At 40.1% G+C, this 22,768-nt stretch overlaps 1 protein-coding gene across 1 annotated transcript in view; it reads left to right on the forward strand.

The window, feature by feature from the left end:
- NQO1 (NAD(P)H quinone dehydrogenase 1) overlaps nucleotides 1-17,332 on the forward strand; it is a 193,656-nt gene extending 176,324 nt beyond the window's left edge. Inside the window, exons 3-7 of the mRNA XM_069085475.1 lie at nucleotides 2,009-2,173; nucleotides 2,265-2,395; nucleotides 12,490-12,603; nucleotides 14,683-14,784; nucleotides 16,666-17,332. Of these exons, the coding sequence (XP_068941576.1) occupies nucleotides 2,009-2,173; nucleotides 2,265-2,395; nucleotides 12,490-12,603; nucleotides 14,683-14,784; nucleotides 16,666-16,971 (818 nt within the window). The 3' untranslated portion in view covers nucleotides 16,972-17,332. The remainder of the gene's footprint in view (nucleotides 1-2,008; nucleotides 2,174-2,264; nucleotides 2,396-12,489; nucleotides 12,604-14,682; nucleotides 14,785-16,665) is intronic.
- The last annotated feature ends 5,436 nt before the right edge of the window (nucleotides 17,333-22,768 follow it).

Raw genomic sequence — 22,768 nt, forward strand, 5'->3', positions numbered from 1 at the left:
GATAGATAGATAGATAGATAGATAGATAGATAGATAGATAGATAGATGACAGAGACAGATGATAGATAGATGATAGAAAAAATAGATATAGATATATACACACATATAGATATAGATAAACATACACATATACACTCATACATATATATAAGATCATGCTATGCTTATTTCCTCCTATCATCTGTTTCTCTGAAGACAGCATCTTCATTCATAAGAATGAGTCTTCCCATTTTTTCTATATCAACCAGCTCATCATTTCCTACACCACAGCAATATGCCCAATCCAATCACATCTAATCAGATATCGTCTATGAAAGTTTCCCCCCAATTTTCTGCGTTCTTTCTATTCCTGGCTGTATAGATTTTATTTATACAAGAAAATTTTAATTTAAAATAATCAAAATTTTCTATTTTATACTTCAACAATGCCCTCACCTTAAAATAGAGTTTAAGGTCTGATACTGCTGAATTTGCTGCCTTTACATCTTTTTCCCATGGTTTCTTGGAAGTCCTTGACCTTTTATTCTTCCATATGAACTTTGTAATTATTTTTTCTAACTCAGCAAGATATTTTTTTGATAATTTAATTGGGATGGCATTGAATAAATAGATTATTTAGGTAAAATTTTCATTTTAAAAATTATGTTGGCTTTACCTACCCATGAACAATAAATATTACTTCAGTTATTTAGATCTGATTTTATTTATATAAAAAGTGTTTTATTTTTATGTTCATATAGTTCCAGTGTCCATTTTGACAGGTATACTCTCAAGTATTTCATACTGTCTAGTTATTTTAAATCATCTAAAACAATATTAAATAATATTGCTGATAGTGTATTTTTATTCTATATATATTTTATACATAGTATATACATAGTGTAATTTCCCTATTTTTCTCTTTTGATTAAATCTATTTTAGCTTTAGCTTTGTCTGAGATCGTGATTACTACCCCTGCTTTTTTTTAACATGATAAATTCTACTACTAACCTTTATTTTATCTTTGTGTGTATCTCTCATTTTTATAGCATCCTGAAAGCAACATGCCATTGAATTCAAATTTTTAATCTGCTATCAGTTTCCATTTTATGGGTAAATTCATCCCATTCACATTCTAAACTATAATTTCTTATATATCTTTCTCCTTCCTATTTTTCCTCATTATGCTTCTCCCTTATTCCTCTGCTTTAAGTCTACCCAATACCTTGCTTTCCTATTCCTTAACCTACCCACCTCTCCAGGAGTCTCTCCCTTACCCTCTCCTCCCCACCCTATCCTTTTGCCCTCTTATTTCTTTCTATATTTAGAAGACTATTATACCTATATATATATATATATATATATATATATATATATATATATATAGTTCCCTCTTTAACCCATTCCCACAGAGAGTAAGTTTCCATTACACCCTCTCCCCCCCACTAGCTTCTTCTGTATCAATTTTTCCTTTTATACCTCATTTGTATGCAATAATTATTCTTTTTTATCTCTCCCTACACAATTTTATTTTTTTAGAATCACCTCATCATACATAATCATTGATTCTTATGGAATAATATACATTTGGATGCCATAGTTTGTTCAGCCATTTTCCTCTAGTTGGGCACCTACCTTGACTTGTTTGTTTCCCAGTGTTGTGATCTGACTAAGCTATCTGTGAACTTCTCTAGGTCAAGGGAGTAACTCACCCTGGTTTTGACAATTGAAGCAAAGTATCTGAAAAAAATATATATGTATTGACTAATATGGAAATGTTTTACATGACTGCATATGTATATAATCTATATCAAATAGCTTTCCTTCTCAAGGAGGGATCTGAGGAGGGAGGATAGGAGAGAACATGGAACTCAAAATTTAAAACAAAGAGCTTACATTCTATGAAGGCATATATCACATCTTGATTAACTCTGTAATATCTATTGATCTGCTGGCCAGTTCACACCAGCAGAAGCATTGCCAGTTGGTCATTTATTACTTCTGTATTTCCTGTGATGTCTTTTATAGTCAAGAAAGCACTGATAGTTCTGGCTCATGCAGAGAAGACATCCTTCAACCATGCCTTGAAAGAAGCCGCCGAAGAGACTCTGAAGAAGAAAGGCTGGGATGTCACAGTGTCGGACTTGTATGCCTTGAATTTTAATCCATTGATCTCCAGAAAGGACATCACAGGTACTTAACATCTTTGGACTAAGCCCTCTGGACCTAGTTCTATCTCCCATGGGCCACCAGTTTCTCAGTCCACCTCTTCCTTCCTTCTTAGGTGACCTAAAGGATCCTGAAAATTTTAAGTATCCATTTGAATCTGTTCAGGCTTACAAGGAGGGGAGGCTGAGCTCGGACATTGTCGCTGAACAGAAGAAGCTAGCAGATGCAGACCTTGTGATATTTCAGGTACTGGACTGGGAGAGGGAGAACAGCATGGGAGAACTGGCTTCTTCCATCAACGCTAAGCTTGTTTTTCATTATCTGTGTGATCTTAAGCAAGTCCCATTCCATCTTACATCAGATTCCTCTTCTAGAAAATGGGACCAATACCACGTACCCCAAAGTACCTTCCTACCTCAAAGGACCTTCATGAGGATAGAATGAGATTGTAGATAGAAAAGTGTTTTCAAGTTAAAAGTGATCATGTAATCATTACTACTGATATTTGTAGAATCCTTTGAAATTTGCAAAGTCATTTAACATGCACAATATCATTGGAGACTCACAAAAACCCTGGGATGTAGGTAGTACAGGTATTATTGTCTCTGTTTTATAGATGAGGTAACTCATGTTGTTCTTCCGTCCTTTCAGTTATGTCTGACTCTTCATGATCCTATTTGGGATTTTCTTGGCAAAGATACCAAAGTGGTTTGCCATTGCATTTCCCAGTTCATTTTACAGGTGAGGAAACTGAGGCAAATCGGAGTAAGTGAGTTGGCCAGGGTCACACAGCTAGTAAGTATCTGAGGCTGGATTTGAACTCAGGTCTTCCTGACTAGGCCTGGTGGTGCTCTATCTACTGTACCACCTAGCTTCCCTAAGATCATGTAGTTTGGTACCTCAAACCCAGGAGGACCCAAGTTTGGGTCCATTCTTTATTTTTTTTTCTTTGTATGAACAGTGCAGGGAACTTCTGGTATGAAAAGTCCATTCACTGAAGCAGATTAACAACATGCTGCTAAACCTATCTTTTAAATTAAATTTTATTTTATTTTCAAAGATATGCCTTCACTCTTTCCCCATCCTCCCCACATTAAGAAAGCAAGAAAAAAAACCCTTCTTACAAACATGTATAGTCAAGGAAAACAAATTCTCACATTGATCATGTAAAACACACAATATGATACACACACATGTGTGTCTACATACATATACATACATGTATGTATGCACATGTATTGCTTATATATACACATACATCATGTATGCATGTGTGTTTATGTTTTCTCCTTCACCTCTCTACCATGTGGTAGCAGTATGTTTCATCATGAGCTCTTTAGAATTGTGATTGGTCATTGTGTGGTATTGGCACTGAAAGCTCAATGACTTATCATGATGGTGGTATGACCCTGGGCAAGTCATTTAACTTCTCTAGGACCCAGGCAACTCTGATAAAGTAAGATACCCATGATGACCACCCATGATTATTTGGTGAGCTTTGCTTCTCTTTTAGACAGTAAGCTGCAGAGAAGGTATTGATCTTCATTGAAAGAGGAATGAAATCACTGGCAGTGACTCTGTCCCTTTTTATTTGCAGGCTCAGAGATATTCATTGACTTGCCTATGATCACACAAACAGTAAGAGGTGGGATTTAAACCTCTGTCTTCCTTGCTCCAAATCCAACCTTATATCTCTGTACAATGCTACCTCTTAGTATAATGTAAAGTGGTACTACATCCTATATACTACATGTACATGCAAATTGGAAGGTGACAGCTGAGTGCCTTGCTGTTCATATGTATGTATGGGATTGACTGAAGTTTCATAAAGGACAGCTAATTTTCCCCATGATAGTTTATGGGTGTAATGGTCATTGATTTCCCATTCGTAGTGGGGTCTGATGATACCTACAGTTTTCCCTTTCTCTACATCTTGGGATGTTTGTGGTCTACCCACAACAAATTACTTCATCTCTATTTCATAATCCATTGACACAGAAGATAAAGTGTTGGATTTGCAGTTAAAAAGAACATGGTTCAAATACCATTTTGGACACCTAATAACTGTGATCTTAGGCAAGTCATTTAACCTCTTTCTGCCTTGGTTTCCTCATCTGTAAAATGGGAAGAAAAATACCCATAGCACTTAACTCAGAAGGTTGTTTTAAGGATCATATGAAATAATATATGCAAAGAAGTTTGCAAACCTTAAATCACTCTATATGTGTTAATTACTATAATTACATCTTAATAGGAAGGGGACATTTTGGAGGGAGGCATTTCCCTCAGTCCTGGAAGAGGTAGGTACATCTGGTAACATCAGTCTGAGTCTTTTGCTCTGAGATACCTGTAGGGAGCCAATTACTCTCCTCCATCTCTCTCTTTTCTTAACCACAGCTCAATCTTACTTTCTCTTTCTCTTTTCAGTGGCTGTCCCTGGGCTGTTGAGTCTTTCCATCTCATTTCCTGTTATCCCCACTCTTTCCTCTCTGTTGCCAGACATTTGAGATCCCTCTCTTCTGAAACTGGGTTGATATTTGATAAGGACCTAAGAGGTCAGGTTTCTTCAGTCAATGTGAACACTCTGCCTGTCAACTGTCATTCAAATCCATCAAAGACCTTTTCACACATAATATAAAGCCTATGATTTGTTGATTGAGACTTACCGTAGCATTTTATCCTTTCTTTAGATGGAGGAATGTGTGACCTGATTGGTTTTCTCAACCAACACTCCCCCTGACCCTTACATTAGCTACAGCTATTACGTCCCAGTTAAAGCTGTGGTCCTTGAGCTTCTCATTCAATGTGTTGTTGTCCAATTGTTTTTCTGTCAATGTTGGACTCTTTGTGACCCCATTTGGGGTTTTCTTGGCAAAGATACTAGAGCAGTTTGCCATTTCCTTCTCTAGCTCAGATGAGGAAACTGAGGCAAACAGGGTGAAGTGACTTGCTCAGGTCACACAGCTTGCGAAGTGTCTGAGGCCAGATTTGAACTTGGGAAGATGAGTCTTCCTGACTCCAGGCTGGTGTTCTATGTGCTATCGCACCACCTGGTTGCCCTCTCATTCAATGGATCTTCATAACCCTTCTCCCTGAAGCCTCCCTTCCTGCTGTAGCCTACTGTACTAGAACAATGAGAACATCCTAATCGTGAACAGTGACAATGAAATCGTGACAGTAAATCTGTCATTTGGGCTAACAAGACCACGCTCAGTGAGTCCATGTTACTAATCCAGTCTGCCTTTTGCCTTTTGAGATTGAGAATAGGACCTAGATAATACCGGCAAAACTTCTTAGGAAAGGGGAAGGACTAAGCATTTATTAAGCACCTATTGTATGTTAGGCACTGTGCTACGCACTTTTACAAATATATCATTTGATCTTTTCTCAAAGATTGATGCTCTCTGAGGCATTCCCAGGTCTTTTAGTCATACATTAGACTGCAGAAGACCTCTGCCTCCTCGTTCTTCACCATGCTCTAAAGCCTGCTACCATATCTCCATGCCACATGGTCAGTTTCTGCAGACTAACTGAAGGGATCTCGGTTGTCGTGGTCATTCAGTCTAACCCAGACCTAAGCAAGAATCCCCTCCCTAACACATCCAACAAGGAGGCATCCAGCCTGAAGACTTCCATTGAAGGAGCCTCTGCTATCCTTTATACAACTCATTTGACTTGGGAATAGGTCTAAATGGTTGGGAGTTTTTCCTTATCTCAAGCCTCAGTTTATTTCTTTGGAAGTTCCACTCTTTGTTCATGGCTGGGCCCTCTGGGGGTCAAATTACTGTTGCTGTTTGTCCTTTGTTTTCCTAAGAGTATCAGTCATATCCCAGGGTGTTGTCTTGATTTGAACATGAATTGGATTTAAGCGAGGCATAGTAGGACAAAGTCATCAGCCTCACCTTCTCTTCCAGAGTCATAGAAATCCAGAGGCAAGACAAAAGTCCTGACTACTGGCCATACTGGGGATGCAGTGGATGACCTTGGCATCTGTGATGTCTGACCAAGCTCTAAGCTGCATTTGTGGCTGTTGAAACAAATTGTTCTCCTCCACCCATTCCACCAGGGGAAGTCTTCACATGCTTGGGGTAGACACTACCCTACCTCACCAATAAGTTTGAGGCCTCTGGGGCTAAAATGGAACAAGGTTAAGTCACCGTTCCTTGTGATAGCCCCTTGAACACTCAAAGACAGCTAACATGTGTGTCCTGAGCCTTTTCTTCTTCAAGTGAACCATTCTAGGTTCCTTCAAACTGTCCTCAAACACATGGATTTAATGTCCATCACCATGCTGGCTATTCTACTCCAACAACTTTCCATCTTATTGTTGTCCCTTCTAAACTTTGGTGATCATAATTGAACATAGAACTCCAGACTGATTCTGACCACATCAGAGTATTTATTAATTGCCTACTATTTGCCAGACACTGTGTTTGACTCTGAGGATACAAGTACAAAGAATTAAATAATCCCTACTCACAGTGTGCTTATATTCCAATGAGGGAAGCATCAAATGCATATAACATTCAGAATAAGCAAAAAATTAATAAATATATATGTAGACAAATTAGTTAAATACAATTTAATTTGGGAGGGAGGACACTAGCAAGGAAAGGCTTTCATGCAGAAGATGGTGCCTGAGCTATATCTTAAAGGAAGAGATAAATTCCATGAGGATCTCCTTTTTCCAGTAGCCCAACATTTTACTGGTTTTTCTTGCTGCCACATCACATTGCTGACTCATACTGAGCTTGAAGCCTATGCTTCTTAATTTGATTATTCTAAGTCTTTAATTCACTCTTTTTTTTTTTTTAAAGCAATTGGGGTTAAGTAACTTGCTCAAGGTTATACGGCCAGTTATTTCTGGGTGTGGTGCTAAGTATCTGAGCCCGGATTTGATCCAGATCATCCCAACACTGGAGCCGGTGCTCTTATTCGTTGAGCCACCTGGCTGCCCCTAAGTAATTGGGGTTAAGTAACTTGCTCAAGGTTACACAGCCAGGTGTTTCTGGGTGGGTGCTAAGTGTCTGAGCCCGGGATTCGATCTCCAGGTCTTCTCAACACTGGAGCCGGTGCTCTTACTCGCTGTGCTACCTGGCCGCCCCAATTCACTCTTATTGATCAGGGTCATCAAGGTCACCATGGTAGCTTTTAGGCCAATGTCTGCAATGAGACATTTTTGGCTACATAGAAAGCTTTCCCTACTTATTTGTTCTATCATTTTTTTTTTGCTTTTGTTTTTTCTTTTTTAAAAAAGAGAGTGCAAATCCAATGGGCTGGCCCCTTGTTCAAATGCCAAATGTACATTTGCCAAAGAGATTATTTTATAGACAGCTCACAAAAGGCAAGTACTCAAAAGGTGGTCAGAAGTGATATAAGAACACTCTCAAGGTCTCTCTTAAGAATTTTGGAATTGATTGTATGACATAAGAGACACTGGAACAGAACTGCCCAGCAAGATGTGCCCTCATCAGAGAAGGTGCTGTGCTCTATGAGCAAAACAGAATTGAAGTAGCTCAAAAGAAATGCGAGATGTCCAAATTTAGAGTCTGCCCCAAATATTCACATGGACTATTTGTGCCCGACCTGTGGTAGAGCATTCCGAGTTTGTATTGGTCTGATCAGCCACAGTCTGTAGTTACACTGTAACTTGATTCCAGCACAGTGATGTCATTTTGGTCCTCTTCCGGAATGAAGGACATCAACTACCACTATTCTATCTTTTTTTTCCCCCCAAAATAACTGGTACAATTAACTCTTTTGTTTCATGTAATTTTCAATAATGACTTCTTAAAATAGAGCTCTGGAAAAGCAGGCTTTGATGAAGCCCATTGAGATTCGAATGGAGCTGCTTGACTATGCCTTTAAACCCAAAATCACTCTGGCTCTCACTGATTGGCCAATAATACATCCCAGTCCAAGCCTCATTGGGTCATTGTTTGGGTTTTGATGGCTCAGAGTGAGTGTAAATAGCAGTTGTTTCTGCTCTGGACAGAAACCCTAAGGATCTTCCCCTCCCAGTTTGATTTTTTTTAAATAGACAAACTAGACCATCTTTTGCCTCATTTCTTATCTAGCCTTAAATCACTGAATGAGTATTGCCCCAGACAAACCAAGACCTAGAAAAGACCTTAGCTGAAAAAGGCCAAGGTTACCCATTGTATCCAATGTCATTGGACTCTGATGACTCTGGAAGAGAGAATGAGACTGGTGAGTTTGCACAGCTCTGTCTCACTTAAATCGGAGTCACTTGCAAGTCAAGACACCCACTTCTGATGTCATTGATCCTCTTCCAGAATGAAGGACAAACAAGTACAATATTTTTTAGGTCAGAGTTGGGAGAGCTGGTTCAGATTTGAAAGAATTTGCTTAGACCTTCTCTTTAGCCAATGGGAGCTTTATTGATGAAAAACAAAGGCCCTGGTATAGGAAAAGAACCAGACTTATATAGACCGAAAGCTGTACAGCCTGTAGGGTGATGATATAATTTCTAGAGTTTCTAATGGGGGTTGGAGATTTAGGGACAGGATGATGAAGATGTACAACTTAAGATAAGTGGGACAAGGGAAATTTTAAGACCCGGGATGGGGGAGGGGGGATTCAGGGAATTTTACCAACCGGGATAAGAGGGAAGTTTTATGGTATTTCAAGATAAGGGGAGACTTCAGGACACCTTCAGGTTAGAGAATAAATCAAGGAAAGAGTAACTCAACCCTTAGGGCACCTTTGTATCCACATCAATATGATTTCACCTTCCAGATTTTCCACCAGTTCCTAATGTTGTGGTGATGCTGCCTAACAGTTAACTAGCTACCCTTGTTCTCCTATTTTATGTCTAGGTCTCAGTTATTGTATATAATAGTTCCTGGGTGACTCCTTGAAGAGCTTTCCCAGGGAAACAAAAATTTAATCTACACATGGATTGCCAAGTTTGGAGTTGCATCTGCAAATTTGAATACGCTAAGTAATTCTTATGAGCAACCTTCAATTCACTCATCAGAGAGCTTGGAAGGCATCAGGCTTAAGGAAACCTCTCTAAGAAAAAGTTGTTTTGGCTTGTGTTTTCCCCCCCTGATTTGGCATGTATTGGTTGTCTCTTAAGGAAGGATGGTGCAATGGATAAAGTCCTGGATCTGGAGTAAGAGAAACCTAAGTTCATTTACTTATTATTAGCTGTGTGACCATGAATAGTCTACCTCAGTTTCCTCATCTGTAAAATGAAACATAATTGTGCATACCTGCCAGAGTTGTCATGAGGATAAAATGATTTAATATTTGTTAAGTACCATATTAGTTATTTTTAAAAAATGTTTCGTGTTTTATTTAATCTGAGGCACACTGCCAAAGACAGATTGTTCTTTAGTATGTTACTAATAATATTCACAGCACAAGTAACTGAATCGATGAAAAAACTAATGACATCTACAGATTGTGAATTTCGAGAATCTGACCTCCCACCCTAGTAAGAGCCATTAATGGCTGCAAGCAGCCTGATTCATCCCTTTGCTGGGCATATGCTATTCGGCCAAGTCCAAAATTGAGTTGAGAGATGTTTCCTACAGTTCAAGTACTTGTCCCCATCATCTTCCATAATTGGGTACCAAAAGAAGAGAGTTGAAGGCAGAAAATTGGGGCTGAAACCATAGAAACCAGCCAGGCTGAAGAGCCCTGCTATTGCTGCTGAGAGAGCAGGCATGGATGTTCTTGAAGTCCTGATAAACCATGACCCATCTCCTTTAGACACCACTGCAATAACCATTGCTCTCACTCACTCAGGCTGATTTTTTTTTCTCTACTTGTCTGGACTGTGTTGAGTGCATGATAGACACAGAAGATGAGGCAGAGGAAACAGAGGCTGAGCACACCATTTTAGACCTGAAGCAAATACAAAGAGATGAGACCCAAGTCATTATATTTTGAGACTAAAATGGGAGGGAGAGGGACTTCCACTTTTCAATAGAGCAGGGGTGCTTATTTTAATAACTGCATTTCAATATCATTGGCTTCCTTTTTAATCCCATGTGTTTTATTTTATGCATAAAAATATTATTCTAGAAAGGAGTCCATAGGTTTCATCAGACTTCCAGAGGAGTTCATCACACACACACACACACACACACACACACACACACACACTCTCACACTCACATTCACAGAGCATATGGGAGCAGAGGATTAGAGCTGTAAGAGCCCAAGAACATCTATTTTTTAAAAAGAAATTTTTATTGCTATTCTTTTGTTTTTATATTACCTACATTTCTCCCTACAGTCCACTCTCTTTCCTTCCTAGAGAGCTATCTTTTATGAAAAAAAAAGGAGAAAAGAAAAAGAAATGAGAGAAAAAACCAACAAAACTGATCAATACATCAAAAAAAAGTGACAATATATACAGTGCTCCAAACTTGTGCATCTCCTCTGCAAAGGAATAATGAGAGATGTCTTTTCATGCATCTTCTTTGGGCCCAAATGTTCTTTATCATTTCACAACATTCATTTTGAGTGGTTTTGTGGTGGTGTTTCCTTCTGTTTACATTGTTGTACTCATTGTGTATACCGTTCTCTTGGCCCTACCTATTTCATTCTTCATTAGTTCATGTTAAGTCTTCCTGATTCTCTGTATTCGTCATATTTGTCACAATATTCCATTTCTACATTCATATACGGCCATTAAGTACAACTATTCTTTACTCCAGGACAGTTAGGTGGCGCAATGAGTAAGAGCGCTGGCCCTGGAGTTGGGAGGACCTAGGATCGGTTCCAGCCTCAGATACTTAACACCCACACAAAAAAACTGGCTGTGTAACCTTGAGCAAGCTACTTAACCCCAATTTCTTAAAAAAAAAGAACAACTGTTCTTTACTCCAGGACAGTTAGGTGGTTCAGTGGTTAGAGTGCTGGGCCTGGAGTCAGGAAGATCTGAGTTCATATTCGGCCTCAGACACTTACTCGCTGTGTGACCCTGGACAAGTTACTTAACTGTGTTTGCTTCATTTTTCTAATCAATAAAATGAGTTGGAGAAGGAAAGGGAAAACCGCTCCAGCATCTTTTCCAAGAAAACCCCAAATGGGGCTGCAGAGAGTCACACACAACTGAAAACAATAAAAAACAAAGTTCCTTACTCCAATTAGGTCATAGTTCAGCAAGGACTAGAAATTGAATAGCGTGCTACAAAGATTTTTCTTTGTGAAGAAATCCCTTAGGCCCAAGCCAATTGAGCGGTTCACTGTGAGCATTTCTCTTTGCAGGAGTCAGTGAGAGCCAGTGGTTTGTAAAGAGGAGGTGCCTGCATTACACATTTATTCCAGTAACCTTAGCCAGACTACGGGAAAAATATTGATCAGGGAGTAATATATGAAAGTAAATTCTACCTTAACCATTTCTGTCTCAATTTCATAGTCAAAGATGATATTTTATCCAACCTTGGGCATATTCAGACACACCCTGGACAACACTGGGAATGATAATATGACCAACAATTTTCTTTTCTCTTGATGCTAGTTAAATGATAGACTATTTCGGTCAGAAAGAAAGGATGCTAGGAGGCAGCAGAAGTCTAGTTATTCTGAGGGAGCTGGGAAGTCTCCTTCCCCCCCTTTCCCCCAGCATCTTGTAGAATGGGAGAGGGGGTCAAACTCAAATAGAAATTGATCCCTGCGGAAGCATATTAAAAACCACAAATTCACATTATCTATGTTATACTCAATTTTTATTTATTTTGTTGAACATTTCCCAATTAACATTTTAATCTGGCACTGGGGAGTGTTATAGGCCCCATGTTTGACCCCTCTGGTGAAGTGACTAGAATGCCAGGCTTAGAGTCATGGGATTATAGTTCTATAGATGGAAGGAGTCTCAGAGAACATCTAGTCTATCCCTTCATTTTACAGATATGGTAATTTAATAACTGCATTTCAATAGCATTGACTTCCTTTTTAATCCCATGTGATTTATTTTGTGCGTGAAAATATTATCCTGGGATTTGCCTGAGGTCACACTGATCAAAGACAGGATTTGAACTCAGGCCTTTGGATTCCACCGTCAGTGCCGCTTCCAGTATACCAAGCTGCCGGGAGGAATAAAAAAGACCTGGATTCAAATTCCACCTCTGACACTTACTAGGCTACAAGCAAGTCAATTCTCTTCTGAGTCTCAGTTTCCTTATCTTGAAAATGAGGCAGTTGGAACAGATGGTCTTGAAGGTTCCTTCCAACTCTAAGTCTAGGAAAAAGGGATTCTGAGCCTTGTCTACTCTGCAGAAAAACAAACCAAAACAAAACAGCTCCCTCCCTCTCCCCACCTCAATCTCCTAACTGATTTGTTCTTCCATTTTGCTTTTCAGTTTCCACTGCAGTGGTTTGGATTGCCTGCTATCCTGAAGGGTTGGTTTGAGAGAGTTTTCATTGGAGAATTTGCCTATTCATACGCCACCATGTACGACCAAGGGCCCTTTAAGGTAGGTGGCTGGGGCTGGCTTTCTTGCAGTGGTTTGGATTTCAGCTATATTCTGGCTTAGAACAGAGCTCTAAGGGAACAGAATCAACCTTCATGTATTTGGCGGGACACTCAGAGTTATAAGTTTAGCAGGAGAAAGCAGGAGGTGAGGGGAATAGATATTTCTGTATATGTAGCAGTTTTCAGGTAATGTGGTATTTATTCTTTGGGCCTAAAACAATGTAAGAGAAGAAAAGCTATACTTTCCTTTGTCAACAATTTTAAGTATCTCTCTGTCCAAGATTCCCATTATCTAAATGATTTTCTGGGGGCTGGTCAAAGGCCATCACAAAATAATGGATGTAGCATCTTTTCCTCAATGGCCAAGATGAGTCACCAAGGCCAGGTTCCAGAGGTTGAGTCATTTATTTGAGACAGCCCTCCATCAAGACCCTTATCCTGAGATCAGCAACATGTCCCCCAGGCATGTATATTCAATTCAATACAATAAGCAATTATTAGTTAAACACTTACTATGTTCCTGGGCTATAGTAGGCCTACAGGTGAACTTAGAGCATGGGCTAGCCAAGTGCTCAGGCACACTTGGTCCACAACCTGCTCATGGATGGCCAGTCTCTGGGGACACAAGGGCAAAGCAGAGAAAGCTCCTCTCCTCAAGGCAGCACTTACCAAATTAAACTTGAAAATACTTGGCTGCGGTAGCCTCAGAGCCATCCCCAGTTCCTTCTTTGCCTTTGCCCTTCGTATTCAGTGTGTTGCTAAATCTGACTGTTTTTACCTCCACAACAACATCTCTGGCTTCTGAGCCCTTCTCTCTAGTCACACAGTCAACATCTTGGTTCAGGGCCTTATCTCCTCTAGCTTGAACTGTTGAAGGAGCTCCTGATTGCTCTCTCTGCCTCAGCTCCCATATGGTGAATTTGCATTTATCCTATATTTTCTTATCCATGCATAGGTCACTTCCCCCAGCAAAACAGAAGCCCTGTGAGGGCAGGGTCTGTTTAATTTTTGTCTTTCCCTCCCCAGTTCTTAGCATAGTGCCTGGTATATAGTCAGTGCTTAATAAATGCTTTTGTTGGTTGACTCATTTATGCACTCAGCAAATATTTATTAAGTGAATAAATACATCCATCCAACATTTATTAAGTGTAGACCTTGTTAAATGCCTGTTGAATGTATGAATAATGCTGGCTACTCACTAGAGGAGATAGAGAGTTTCGATAAGACACAGCCCCTGACTCCATGCATCTTATAGTATAGTAGACATTATCTCAAGTGCCTTTGCCCCCAGATTCCTCATGGTATCTTGGAGAAGCAAGCATAAAAACACAATTGCCTTGCTACTTTGGAATTTTTTTAATAAAGCACCCCATCATTAAAAATTTAGGGGTGTGTACCCCTAATACGTATATATTTATGCCATATTGCATATATCATTATTTGTGTGTGTTACTATACTCATAATTATTATTCAATACATATTATGTCCTGTGCATGAATTTACATCATTAAATGTGTGTATTACTATACTAAAATGATGTATATTATAAAATTTACACTGTAGACATAGAAATTTTTAAAGGACAAAATAAGGGTGAAATAATATTTTATTCTAGAGTCTAGAAGGAGCCTTTGTTGACTTAGACTATAGGGAATATTAATTAGAGAGGGGAAACCAAGTAGGAAGTCACCCACAGCCTCTTCCTTTAGAGACCACTGGTTTAGATCATATTCATTTTATAGTGCTGTCATTGGAGACAGCAACCGCCATTAATTTAAGCTAGAGGGATCCCTTCTCCTCCACTCACAAAGTGTGCCTTTCTTGACCTCGATTGCCACCTTCCCTCAAGTGGAACCCTTCCCTCTCCATCCATATCCCACCTGCTCTCCATTTCCTTTGGCACTATTTCTGCAGAGTCATCCTCAGTAAGGTGGAGGTGGGAGGTGCCACAGTTAAGCTGTATGAGCAGCCCATGGGGTAGGAGGATGCAGTCATTTCCCTGGAGCCACCTCATTAAGCTCCTGTCACCACCAGCACCACCTCTTCAGTCTGGAGAATAATGAAGTTTTTCTTCCCCAGAACAAGAAGGCCGTGCTCTCCATCACCACTGGAGGGGCTGGCTCCATGTATTCACTGTTCGGTGTCCACGGGGACATGAATGTCATTCTCTGGCCAATCCAGGTACCTTATTTTCAGTGTATTTTGGGTCAATAAATGAACCATCTGTGGGAGCTCTGTTCTATAGTGGGCAGAGTGATGTGTGGCAGGGGCTACATCATGGAGAAACTCCCTGTGTGGTGTGTACTAATGCATCACCAATTCCTTTCTTCCCCCAAAGCCCCTTTAGTTCCATCTTCTGCCCCGTCCGGGACGTACTCTCTCTGCATGGCCCTCTGTTGTGTCTGACCATGTACCCTCTGGACAGGAAGCAGTGTGGTGTAGAACCAAGGCTGACCTTGGAGAGTTCAGAAAACTATGGTCCAAATGCCTCTGACACAAGATGATGGCGATGATGGCCACCCTTTTAAGTAGCATTTTAAGGTTTGCAATATGTTTTGCATATATCATCTTGCTTGTTCTTCACAACAACCTTGTGAGATGGGTGAAATTATTACCTCCAGCTTAGGGATGAAGAAATAGAAGCTGAGGGATGTTAAGCCACTTGTGCCCCTTATAGGTGTCTGAGGCGGGATTTGAACTCAGTTTTTTTTTTTTTCAGATTCCAGACCCAGTGTTCACACTAGCTATGTGGCAATGCTCAAGGCACTTTTTTTGTCAGTGCTGCAGGCAACTCTAAGTTATAGATGAGTTGCTGATGTTCCTCAGGGGATGGCATTTCCATCCTAGAAGGTCCCTCTGAAGAGGTCCAGACCCCTGCCCCCAAACAAAAAGCCCAAAACATGGTGGTCCTCATTCTCAGAAGCTCTTTCTTCTAGTGGAAATCTTTCTGGCTCATTCTCTCTGACACCACCCTTCAACCTTCTCAATGGATTGTACTATCCATGCCAAAGTCACTGCCTTTTCAATGACCACTACAGAAACAAGGCTCCATCTTTCATAAAGAGGGTGGGGTTTAGAGAAGTGTAAACCTTATGGCTCCCTCAGAACATGGGTGGTTGTTATTTAGGGCAAGTACCATGAAATGGCCCTTGGGGTGGTGCCTTGCTTCCCAAGGAGCCAAAGGAGCTGCTCTCGTCTGTCATAGAATGTCCAGCAGCTTTTATAGCTTCTCAGATCATTTAGCTGGTAGTGTCCAGAGGAGAATCCCTCAGAGAAAAGACTAGACTGTGAAAACAGCTGCTGTAAGTATTGTTGCACATAGAAGACCTTTTCGTATTTCTTTGATCTTTTTTTGGCATAGGGCTAGGCCAAGTCATTCAACCCCTTGTGACCCAAGTGTGCACAAAGCAGCTGTTGCTTTATTAGAGGGTGTTTTCTCACTGGGAATTCCCTAGACCAAGGAAATTTCAAGTTCAGTTATTTCTCTCTGACCCTGTCTCTCTCTCTGTCTCTTCATCTCTCTCTCCTCCTCCTCCTTTCCTTCCCTCCAATCTCTCTTACTCCTTCCCTCCCTCTTTTTCTCAATTTCCCCTTCCCCCAACCCAAACTCCATTTTCTCTCTCCCTCTCTTTCCCTTCATATATCTGTTTCCTTTTCTTTCTCCCTCCCCCCCTCTTTCTCTGTCTCTCTGCCCCTCTGTCTCTGTTTGTCAGAGGTCTTTGTCTCTTTCGGTCTGTCTGTCCCTCTCCTCTGTCTGTCTCTTTAAACTCCAGTCTCCTGGATTGAACCTGTCATTTCATTGGTCTAGGGAACTTCCAGTAAGTATGGAAATTCCCTCCCAGTGAAACTTGACTTCTGTTCTGCTACTTAAAAGTTAGAGAGTTGTGTCTGGGGCACTGAGTTGTCAGGATCAGTCAGTCAGTATCTGCCAATATAAGCCAGGATGTAACTAGACATATTTTCTAAGTTATTTCACAGAGCAGCTTAGTTACAAGCATTCTAGTAACTTGGGTACTTCCCCATGCATTCTCTGATTCATCCCTGTGTCTTATGTATTTCTAGAGCGGCATTCTGTATTTCTGTGGTTTTCAAGTCTTGGAACCTCAGCTTACCTACAGTATTGGGCACACTCCAGAAGGTGAACGGCTTCAGATTCTGGAAAGATGGAAAAAACGCCTGGAAAACATCTGGGAAGAGAAGCCACTGTCCTTTGCTCCAAGCAGCTACTTTGATTTGAACTTTCAGTCAGGATTCTTGATGAAAAAGGAAGTGCAGGAAAAGCAAAAAGATCAGAAAGTTGGCCTTTCTGTTGGCCACCACTTAGGCAAAGTCATCCCAGCTGACAACCAGATCAAAGTCAAGAAATAGGGCACCACAAAACTTATTTTCTTCTAAGATTTCATTTTTAAAGTCTTCTTGATCTGACTCTTTAGGACTCCCCCTCCATCTATTTTTGGGGATTGAGTGAGGATGACAGTTCAGTGGCACTCAAAAACTTCTATATGCTTTTTGTATTTGAGTTCTTAACTTTAGCACGTTCTAAATCTTGGCCCACGGGTTGGCTAAGCTTGATGTGGTCCCTAATTCTTTTTGTTACTTGATTTTACAAATACAGTGTGTCAAATGCTAGAGATTAAGTAGAATTGTTATTGTTGCAGAACGAGTTGGAATTTATGTAGAGCAAGACTTCGTATATGTATTTTTAAGATTAAAAAAAGTTTATTCTTCATTTGAGTGTTTTTCTTCATTTGCAAAGGAGCTAGCCTACAGCAGATGAATGGTACCAAGAAAAAGCAAGACTAGGCAGACCTTTCTTTGCCTTCCATGTTTGGGTCGAAAATCCTTTCCTCGACCCATTTGGGTTTCAAAATCTTCAAGGGATTTCATTGATTTATGTTCACTTGAGAGTAACTTCTATATAACAGGGGCTATGATTTTTAAACTTCACTATGTGATTCACAGGTGTCAAACTCCCTCCCTCACCTTTCAAATTCACCTTTCTTTTATTGGACATCCATCTTTTTTTCGTTGATGATTAGGCTCAGTTGTGTAGAATACATCATTTTGGTCTGTATATTTAGCTCCTTTGCTTTTCCTAATATAATATTCCGTTCATTCTGTGGTTTTTAGTTGGTGCAGAATTGCCTTGTATTATTTGAATTGAATTTTCTTTAGATTTGAAGGTCTTTCTTTGGTTGTTTGTAAAATTTCTTCCTTGCCCTCAGAAGCAAATCACTCAATTTAATCATGTGTCTTGGAGCAGGATAGGTTTGTTTATTTGTTTTCCCGGAGGTGCTTCTGTGGATTCTTTTATTGGTGCTTTGTTTTCTATGTGAAGTTGTTGGTTAATTTCTTGTCTGTTTTCTTGCATTGTGGCATTCAGGATTTTTGACTTGTCATTTTCTTTTCAGAGATTTATGATCCCTTAGTTCTTTTTATACATCCTACATTCAAGGTCAATGTCATGGGATTAGTTTGTATAGCAATAGTGTATTCTTTTAATGTTATCTTTTTTTTCTTAAAATGATCTCTTCTAGATGATTCTTCAGTTAAATATACTTTTATTCCTAGTCAGTTACTCTCTCTTTTGCTTTTTTTGGAGAGACTTGCTAGCATGGATTCAGCTTTGTCTACTTTCCTAATTATTTTGGCTGTGCAAACCATAAGTTCTTCCATTTGTTCCTTTTTAATTTTGACTTTCAAGGTTCTTATTTCCCTCTTAAACCATATGGGACCATTCTGGTGCAGTTTGATGCTTCACGGGTCATCTGTCTCATCTGGTGTTGGACCAATTTCCTTTGCCTCACAATACTTATTTAGGGATCTTTGTAATTATTTTGATTTCTTGTGGCTATTATTCCTTCTATTTTAACATGTTCCCCATAGTTTTATCTTCTTGTACTCTAGATTTTAAACTGAGGTCACTTCTTAAGACATATTTTAAGTTTTAGTGTTTTCCACTTTATATTTCCTTTTTGCCCATATTCTTTCTCCTTCCTCTTTAATGGCAGGTCAGGTACCTGGGACTGGACCTCAAAGTTGTCTCAGCTTCCTCTCATAATTGGGAAATTCATTTTTTACCACTCACTCCTGTGGGTGGACAAGACTAGATGGTGGACAAAAGCTAGAGGCTAGCTCCCTTTAGGCCAGGTTCCACAGCCCTTCACACACGCTGACACTCTGACCCAATTTTCACTCAGCAAGGCCATTTCTTAGGAAATCTCAGTGCATAAATAGATGGGTCCAGTTGTGAAACCTCTCAGAGCATGGGGGCTGGTGGCAAATAGGGCACTGAGTGAGCGTGTTAGGAATTGCACCTTGGCTTGCAGAGAGAGCTGCAAAGGTTTTACTTCTTGATCATAACTCTTATTTTGGGAAAATTTTAAGAGGGAGGGCTGAAGAAAATGCCCAGTCCACCATTTTGTTGGTCATATGATGCAGGCATCCAAATCTCAGCATTAGAAAGGTCCTTAGTGATGATCTGGCTAGAAATTTTTAAAAATTAAATCTTATTTTTTTTCAAACCACAAAAATCTTCTTTCTCTCTCTCCAGCTCCCCCAGTTGAGGGGGAAAAAACCAAACCAAAATACCTGTTATGAACATGTATAATTAATCAAAACAAATTCCTACTTTGTCTATATATTTTAAAAAATGTCAATCTGCACTCTGAATCTCTCTGAGATGGATAGTACATCCCATCAAGAGTCTTCTGGAATTATGATTGCTCATTGAACTAATAGAGTCCCTAAGTCTTTCAAAATTGTTTTACTTTACAATATTGTTGTTATTGAATTGAATTTATATATTATATATAATATGTATAAATTATATATATATATATTTCTCTTAACTCCACTTACTTCACTCTGCATCAGTTCATATAAATCTTCCGAGGTTTCTCTGAAACCACCCCCATCATTTCTTACAACATGATACCTTTTCATCACATTCATATATTCATTTAGCCATCCCCTAATTGGTGGGCACCCCTTCAGCTTCCCATTCTTTGCCACCACAAAAAAAGAGTTGCTATGTTTCTTCTCAGACAGATTAGATCAGTTTTCCTTAAGCATATATTCTTTTTTTCTGGACCTTTCAGCAACCAAAATGTTCATATACAAAAAGGGCAGTAGTATACTTATGTACTATGCATGTTTCACCCAGGAGAACATGAGGACCTTGAAGTCAGGGGCTCCCTTTTCTTTGAACCTCCAGTGCCTGGCACATAGTAAGAGCTTCATAAATGTTAGCTGATTGGTTATTTAGGTGAGTTATGAAATTATTAGCTGCTCTACTTTTGGAGTAAAAAGGTAAATGTGCTTTCTCTGTGTTGAGAGGGAAAGTCTTCCATGAGGAAGCCCAAGGAGAGAAAGGAGTTAGTTATAGGATTATGTCATTGGGGATCAGTAGTCCAAAGCATGGGGTTTCATTAAATCAGCATCAGTCCCAATACTGCTGAGAAAGTTCAGTTTCTTCCCACTCCATAGTCCTGGGTCTTTTCTTTGTGTAGGCTGTCTCTTCCCATGCCTCTGCTCTACCAACTCTATGTAGAATGGCAGATGTCAGTATTCAGGCACTACCCCTTTCCACCTTTATGAATAGTCTCTGGGTCTTCTCAGGAGCTGGGCTTCTCTTCTAGGCCGACTCTCACCCGGACCAGATTAAAGTGACTTTTAAAGGTTAATGGGGAAGGATTCAGAATGGGGAGAGGAGTTAGAGACAGTCTCTCATTGCTCATCTTTTGGTATTACTGCTCTTCTGAAGGACCTATCTTTCCTCTGTGATGCTCTCCAGATTCTCTCGAGATTTCTTTTTGGGGGTACCTAGTCACTTTTCTGTTGTTTCCCCTACTAGACCGTCAGCTCCTTGAAGTCAGTTGCTGTTTCTGTCTTCTTTGGATCCCCAGGGTTTACACAATGCCCGGAACAGCAGAAGCTGGTTGACTTGATTTGGCTTGTGAATCTCTCTTTTTACACGGGCTTTTCCCCTGCTACCCACAACTATGCTCATATCTCTCTCATACTAAAAAAAAATTTCCATTTAACATTTTCTTCACCTTGAAGCTGTCATCCTTGGTCCTCTTCCTTTTTAGCGCCACATCTAATGTGATCATTTCCTGTGATTAATCCTGTGATTCATTGAAGAATTGACTTCTTTATACTAGGAGTAGCTCACATGAAGAGATGGTGAGGTAAAATGGAGAATGCCCAATTGAGAGAGGACCAGGGCACATAGTATAAATCCTAGTAATCCCCACTGTGTGCAATGCAGAGAGCCTTAGAGTCAGGAGGACTCATCTTCCTGGGTTCAGATTTGGCCTCAGACACTCACTAGCTGTGTGACTCCGGGGAAGGTACTTCACCATGCTTGCCTCAGTTTCATCTTCTGTAAAATGATCTGGAGAAGGAAATGGCAAAAACCACTCCAGTATCTCTGCTGAGAGAACCCCAAATGGGGTCATGGAGAGGCAGACATGATTGAAAACAACTTGACAACAATTGTAAGCAGAGGAAACTGGTTAAAAGAAGGGTAACTTCTTCAAGGTCCCAAAGCTAGTGTCCTAGGCCTCAAGTCTAGATGCCAAGGCTTATATCCACCATATTAAGTCACACAGGTGGCCAATACAAACTCAGGTTCTCTGTCTCCAAATCCAGGCTTCTTTCCAGTATGTGGTGTAGCCTTGAGCCTGTTTCTATATTTCTGAAATGGAAATAAGTTATGGGATTTTTCATAGGGCCAATCAAGTGGAATGAAATTTTATATATTTTACATAGTTTATTAAGATGAGGTACATATTATTATTCTGGAGTGGGGGTTCTCCCCCACCCTCTATCAAGACCAACACACTTTATGAAATATATTTTGGCTCTTTAAATCTTAAAAAAAAGTTAAATATCTTGTTGATACTTTTTTTTCTATTACCGAATTCTCCAATGAATATCTCTACCCTAAGCCTACCCCAAAGAAACTCTTCCCCTTCTCCCCTGCCCCCAAGCCATCCCTTATAACAAAGTGGGGGGACAGAGGACCAGGGCTGGAATTTTGATTCTACACTGAACTTAGGTAGTGACCTTGACCAAGTCCCCTAACTCCTCTTAGACTCCATCTCCTTGCCTGTAAAATGAAGGGGTTGGGCTCTCAAGTTCCTTATGTTTCTAAATCTATAATCCTAAATTAAGGAAAACAAGTTGACACATTGTCCTTGTCTGACAATGTGTATCTTATCCTGAAGCCATAGTCTACTCTACCCCCTCTCTGCTGACTTCCTAAAATTTTGTGATGAAACTGTGACACCAAGTCTCCATTAACTATGGAAAGTAATTATCTAACACTCCTAATTCACAGTTTAAATTGTTGGACTATCTTTCTGCCTTACTTCTAGAACACACACAAAGCTGCCCTCTTGTGGTTGATGTAGAAGTAAAACATGAAGCTGTTGCCTAGACCATAAGGTCTGTGTTAAGAGGCTAAGTGAGTAAGCCATCAGTGATGAATGATGGGGTAGGGGATCTAGGATCAGAGAATTTAAGTCTGGATCATCTACTCCCAACCTCTCCCTTTACAGAGGAGAAAATTATTTAATGACAACTGCATTAGGTGACTATGGAACAAATACTAACCTTCAAACACTATTCTCTATGTATCTTCAATGGCAAAATGATGACATTTCAGTCTAAGAAGTTGTATGTCTACTGCCTTCAATATCATTTCCACCTTGTAAAAAATTCTCGGGGTGGCTAGGTGGTGCAGTGAATAGAGCACCAGCCCTGCAGTCAGGAGGACCTGAGTTCAAATCTGTCCAGAGACACTTAACACTTACTAGCCATGTGACCTTGGGCAAGTGTGATAGTAATGGAACATAAAGATCCCCCTGTATTGGCTTGGTTTTCAAATTGATTGTGTGAAAACCCAGAGCTTGTTAATCCCACCTGTGGGATGGACTTGTTGATGTGAAAAGAAAGTCCTGAACTGGGAGGAGCTGGTGACAGATTTGGAGAGACAAGAGAGAGGCAGAAGAACTTTTTTGGAAGCAGCACCATGTGGAGGCAGAGAGAGACTGAGAGAATTGCTGGGGGCCACTTTGAATTGCCCTGGACTTTTGAGACCTGCCCCCGGAGCTGCCAAGGACTGAGGAGACATGGCTGTTTTGCTGGTACTTTGTCT

The sequence above is a fragment of the Petaurus breviceps genome, unplaced genomic scaffold (genome assembly GCF_028583685.1).
Source record: "Petaurus breviceps papuanus isolate PSGF00001 unplaced genomic scaffold, PetGlider_PUasm1.0 176, whole genome shotgun sequence".
Taxonomy (NCBI): Eukaryota; Metazoa; Chordata; class Mammalia; order Diprotodontia; family Petauridae; genus Petaurus; species Petaurus breviceps.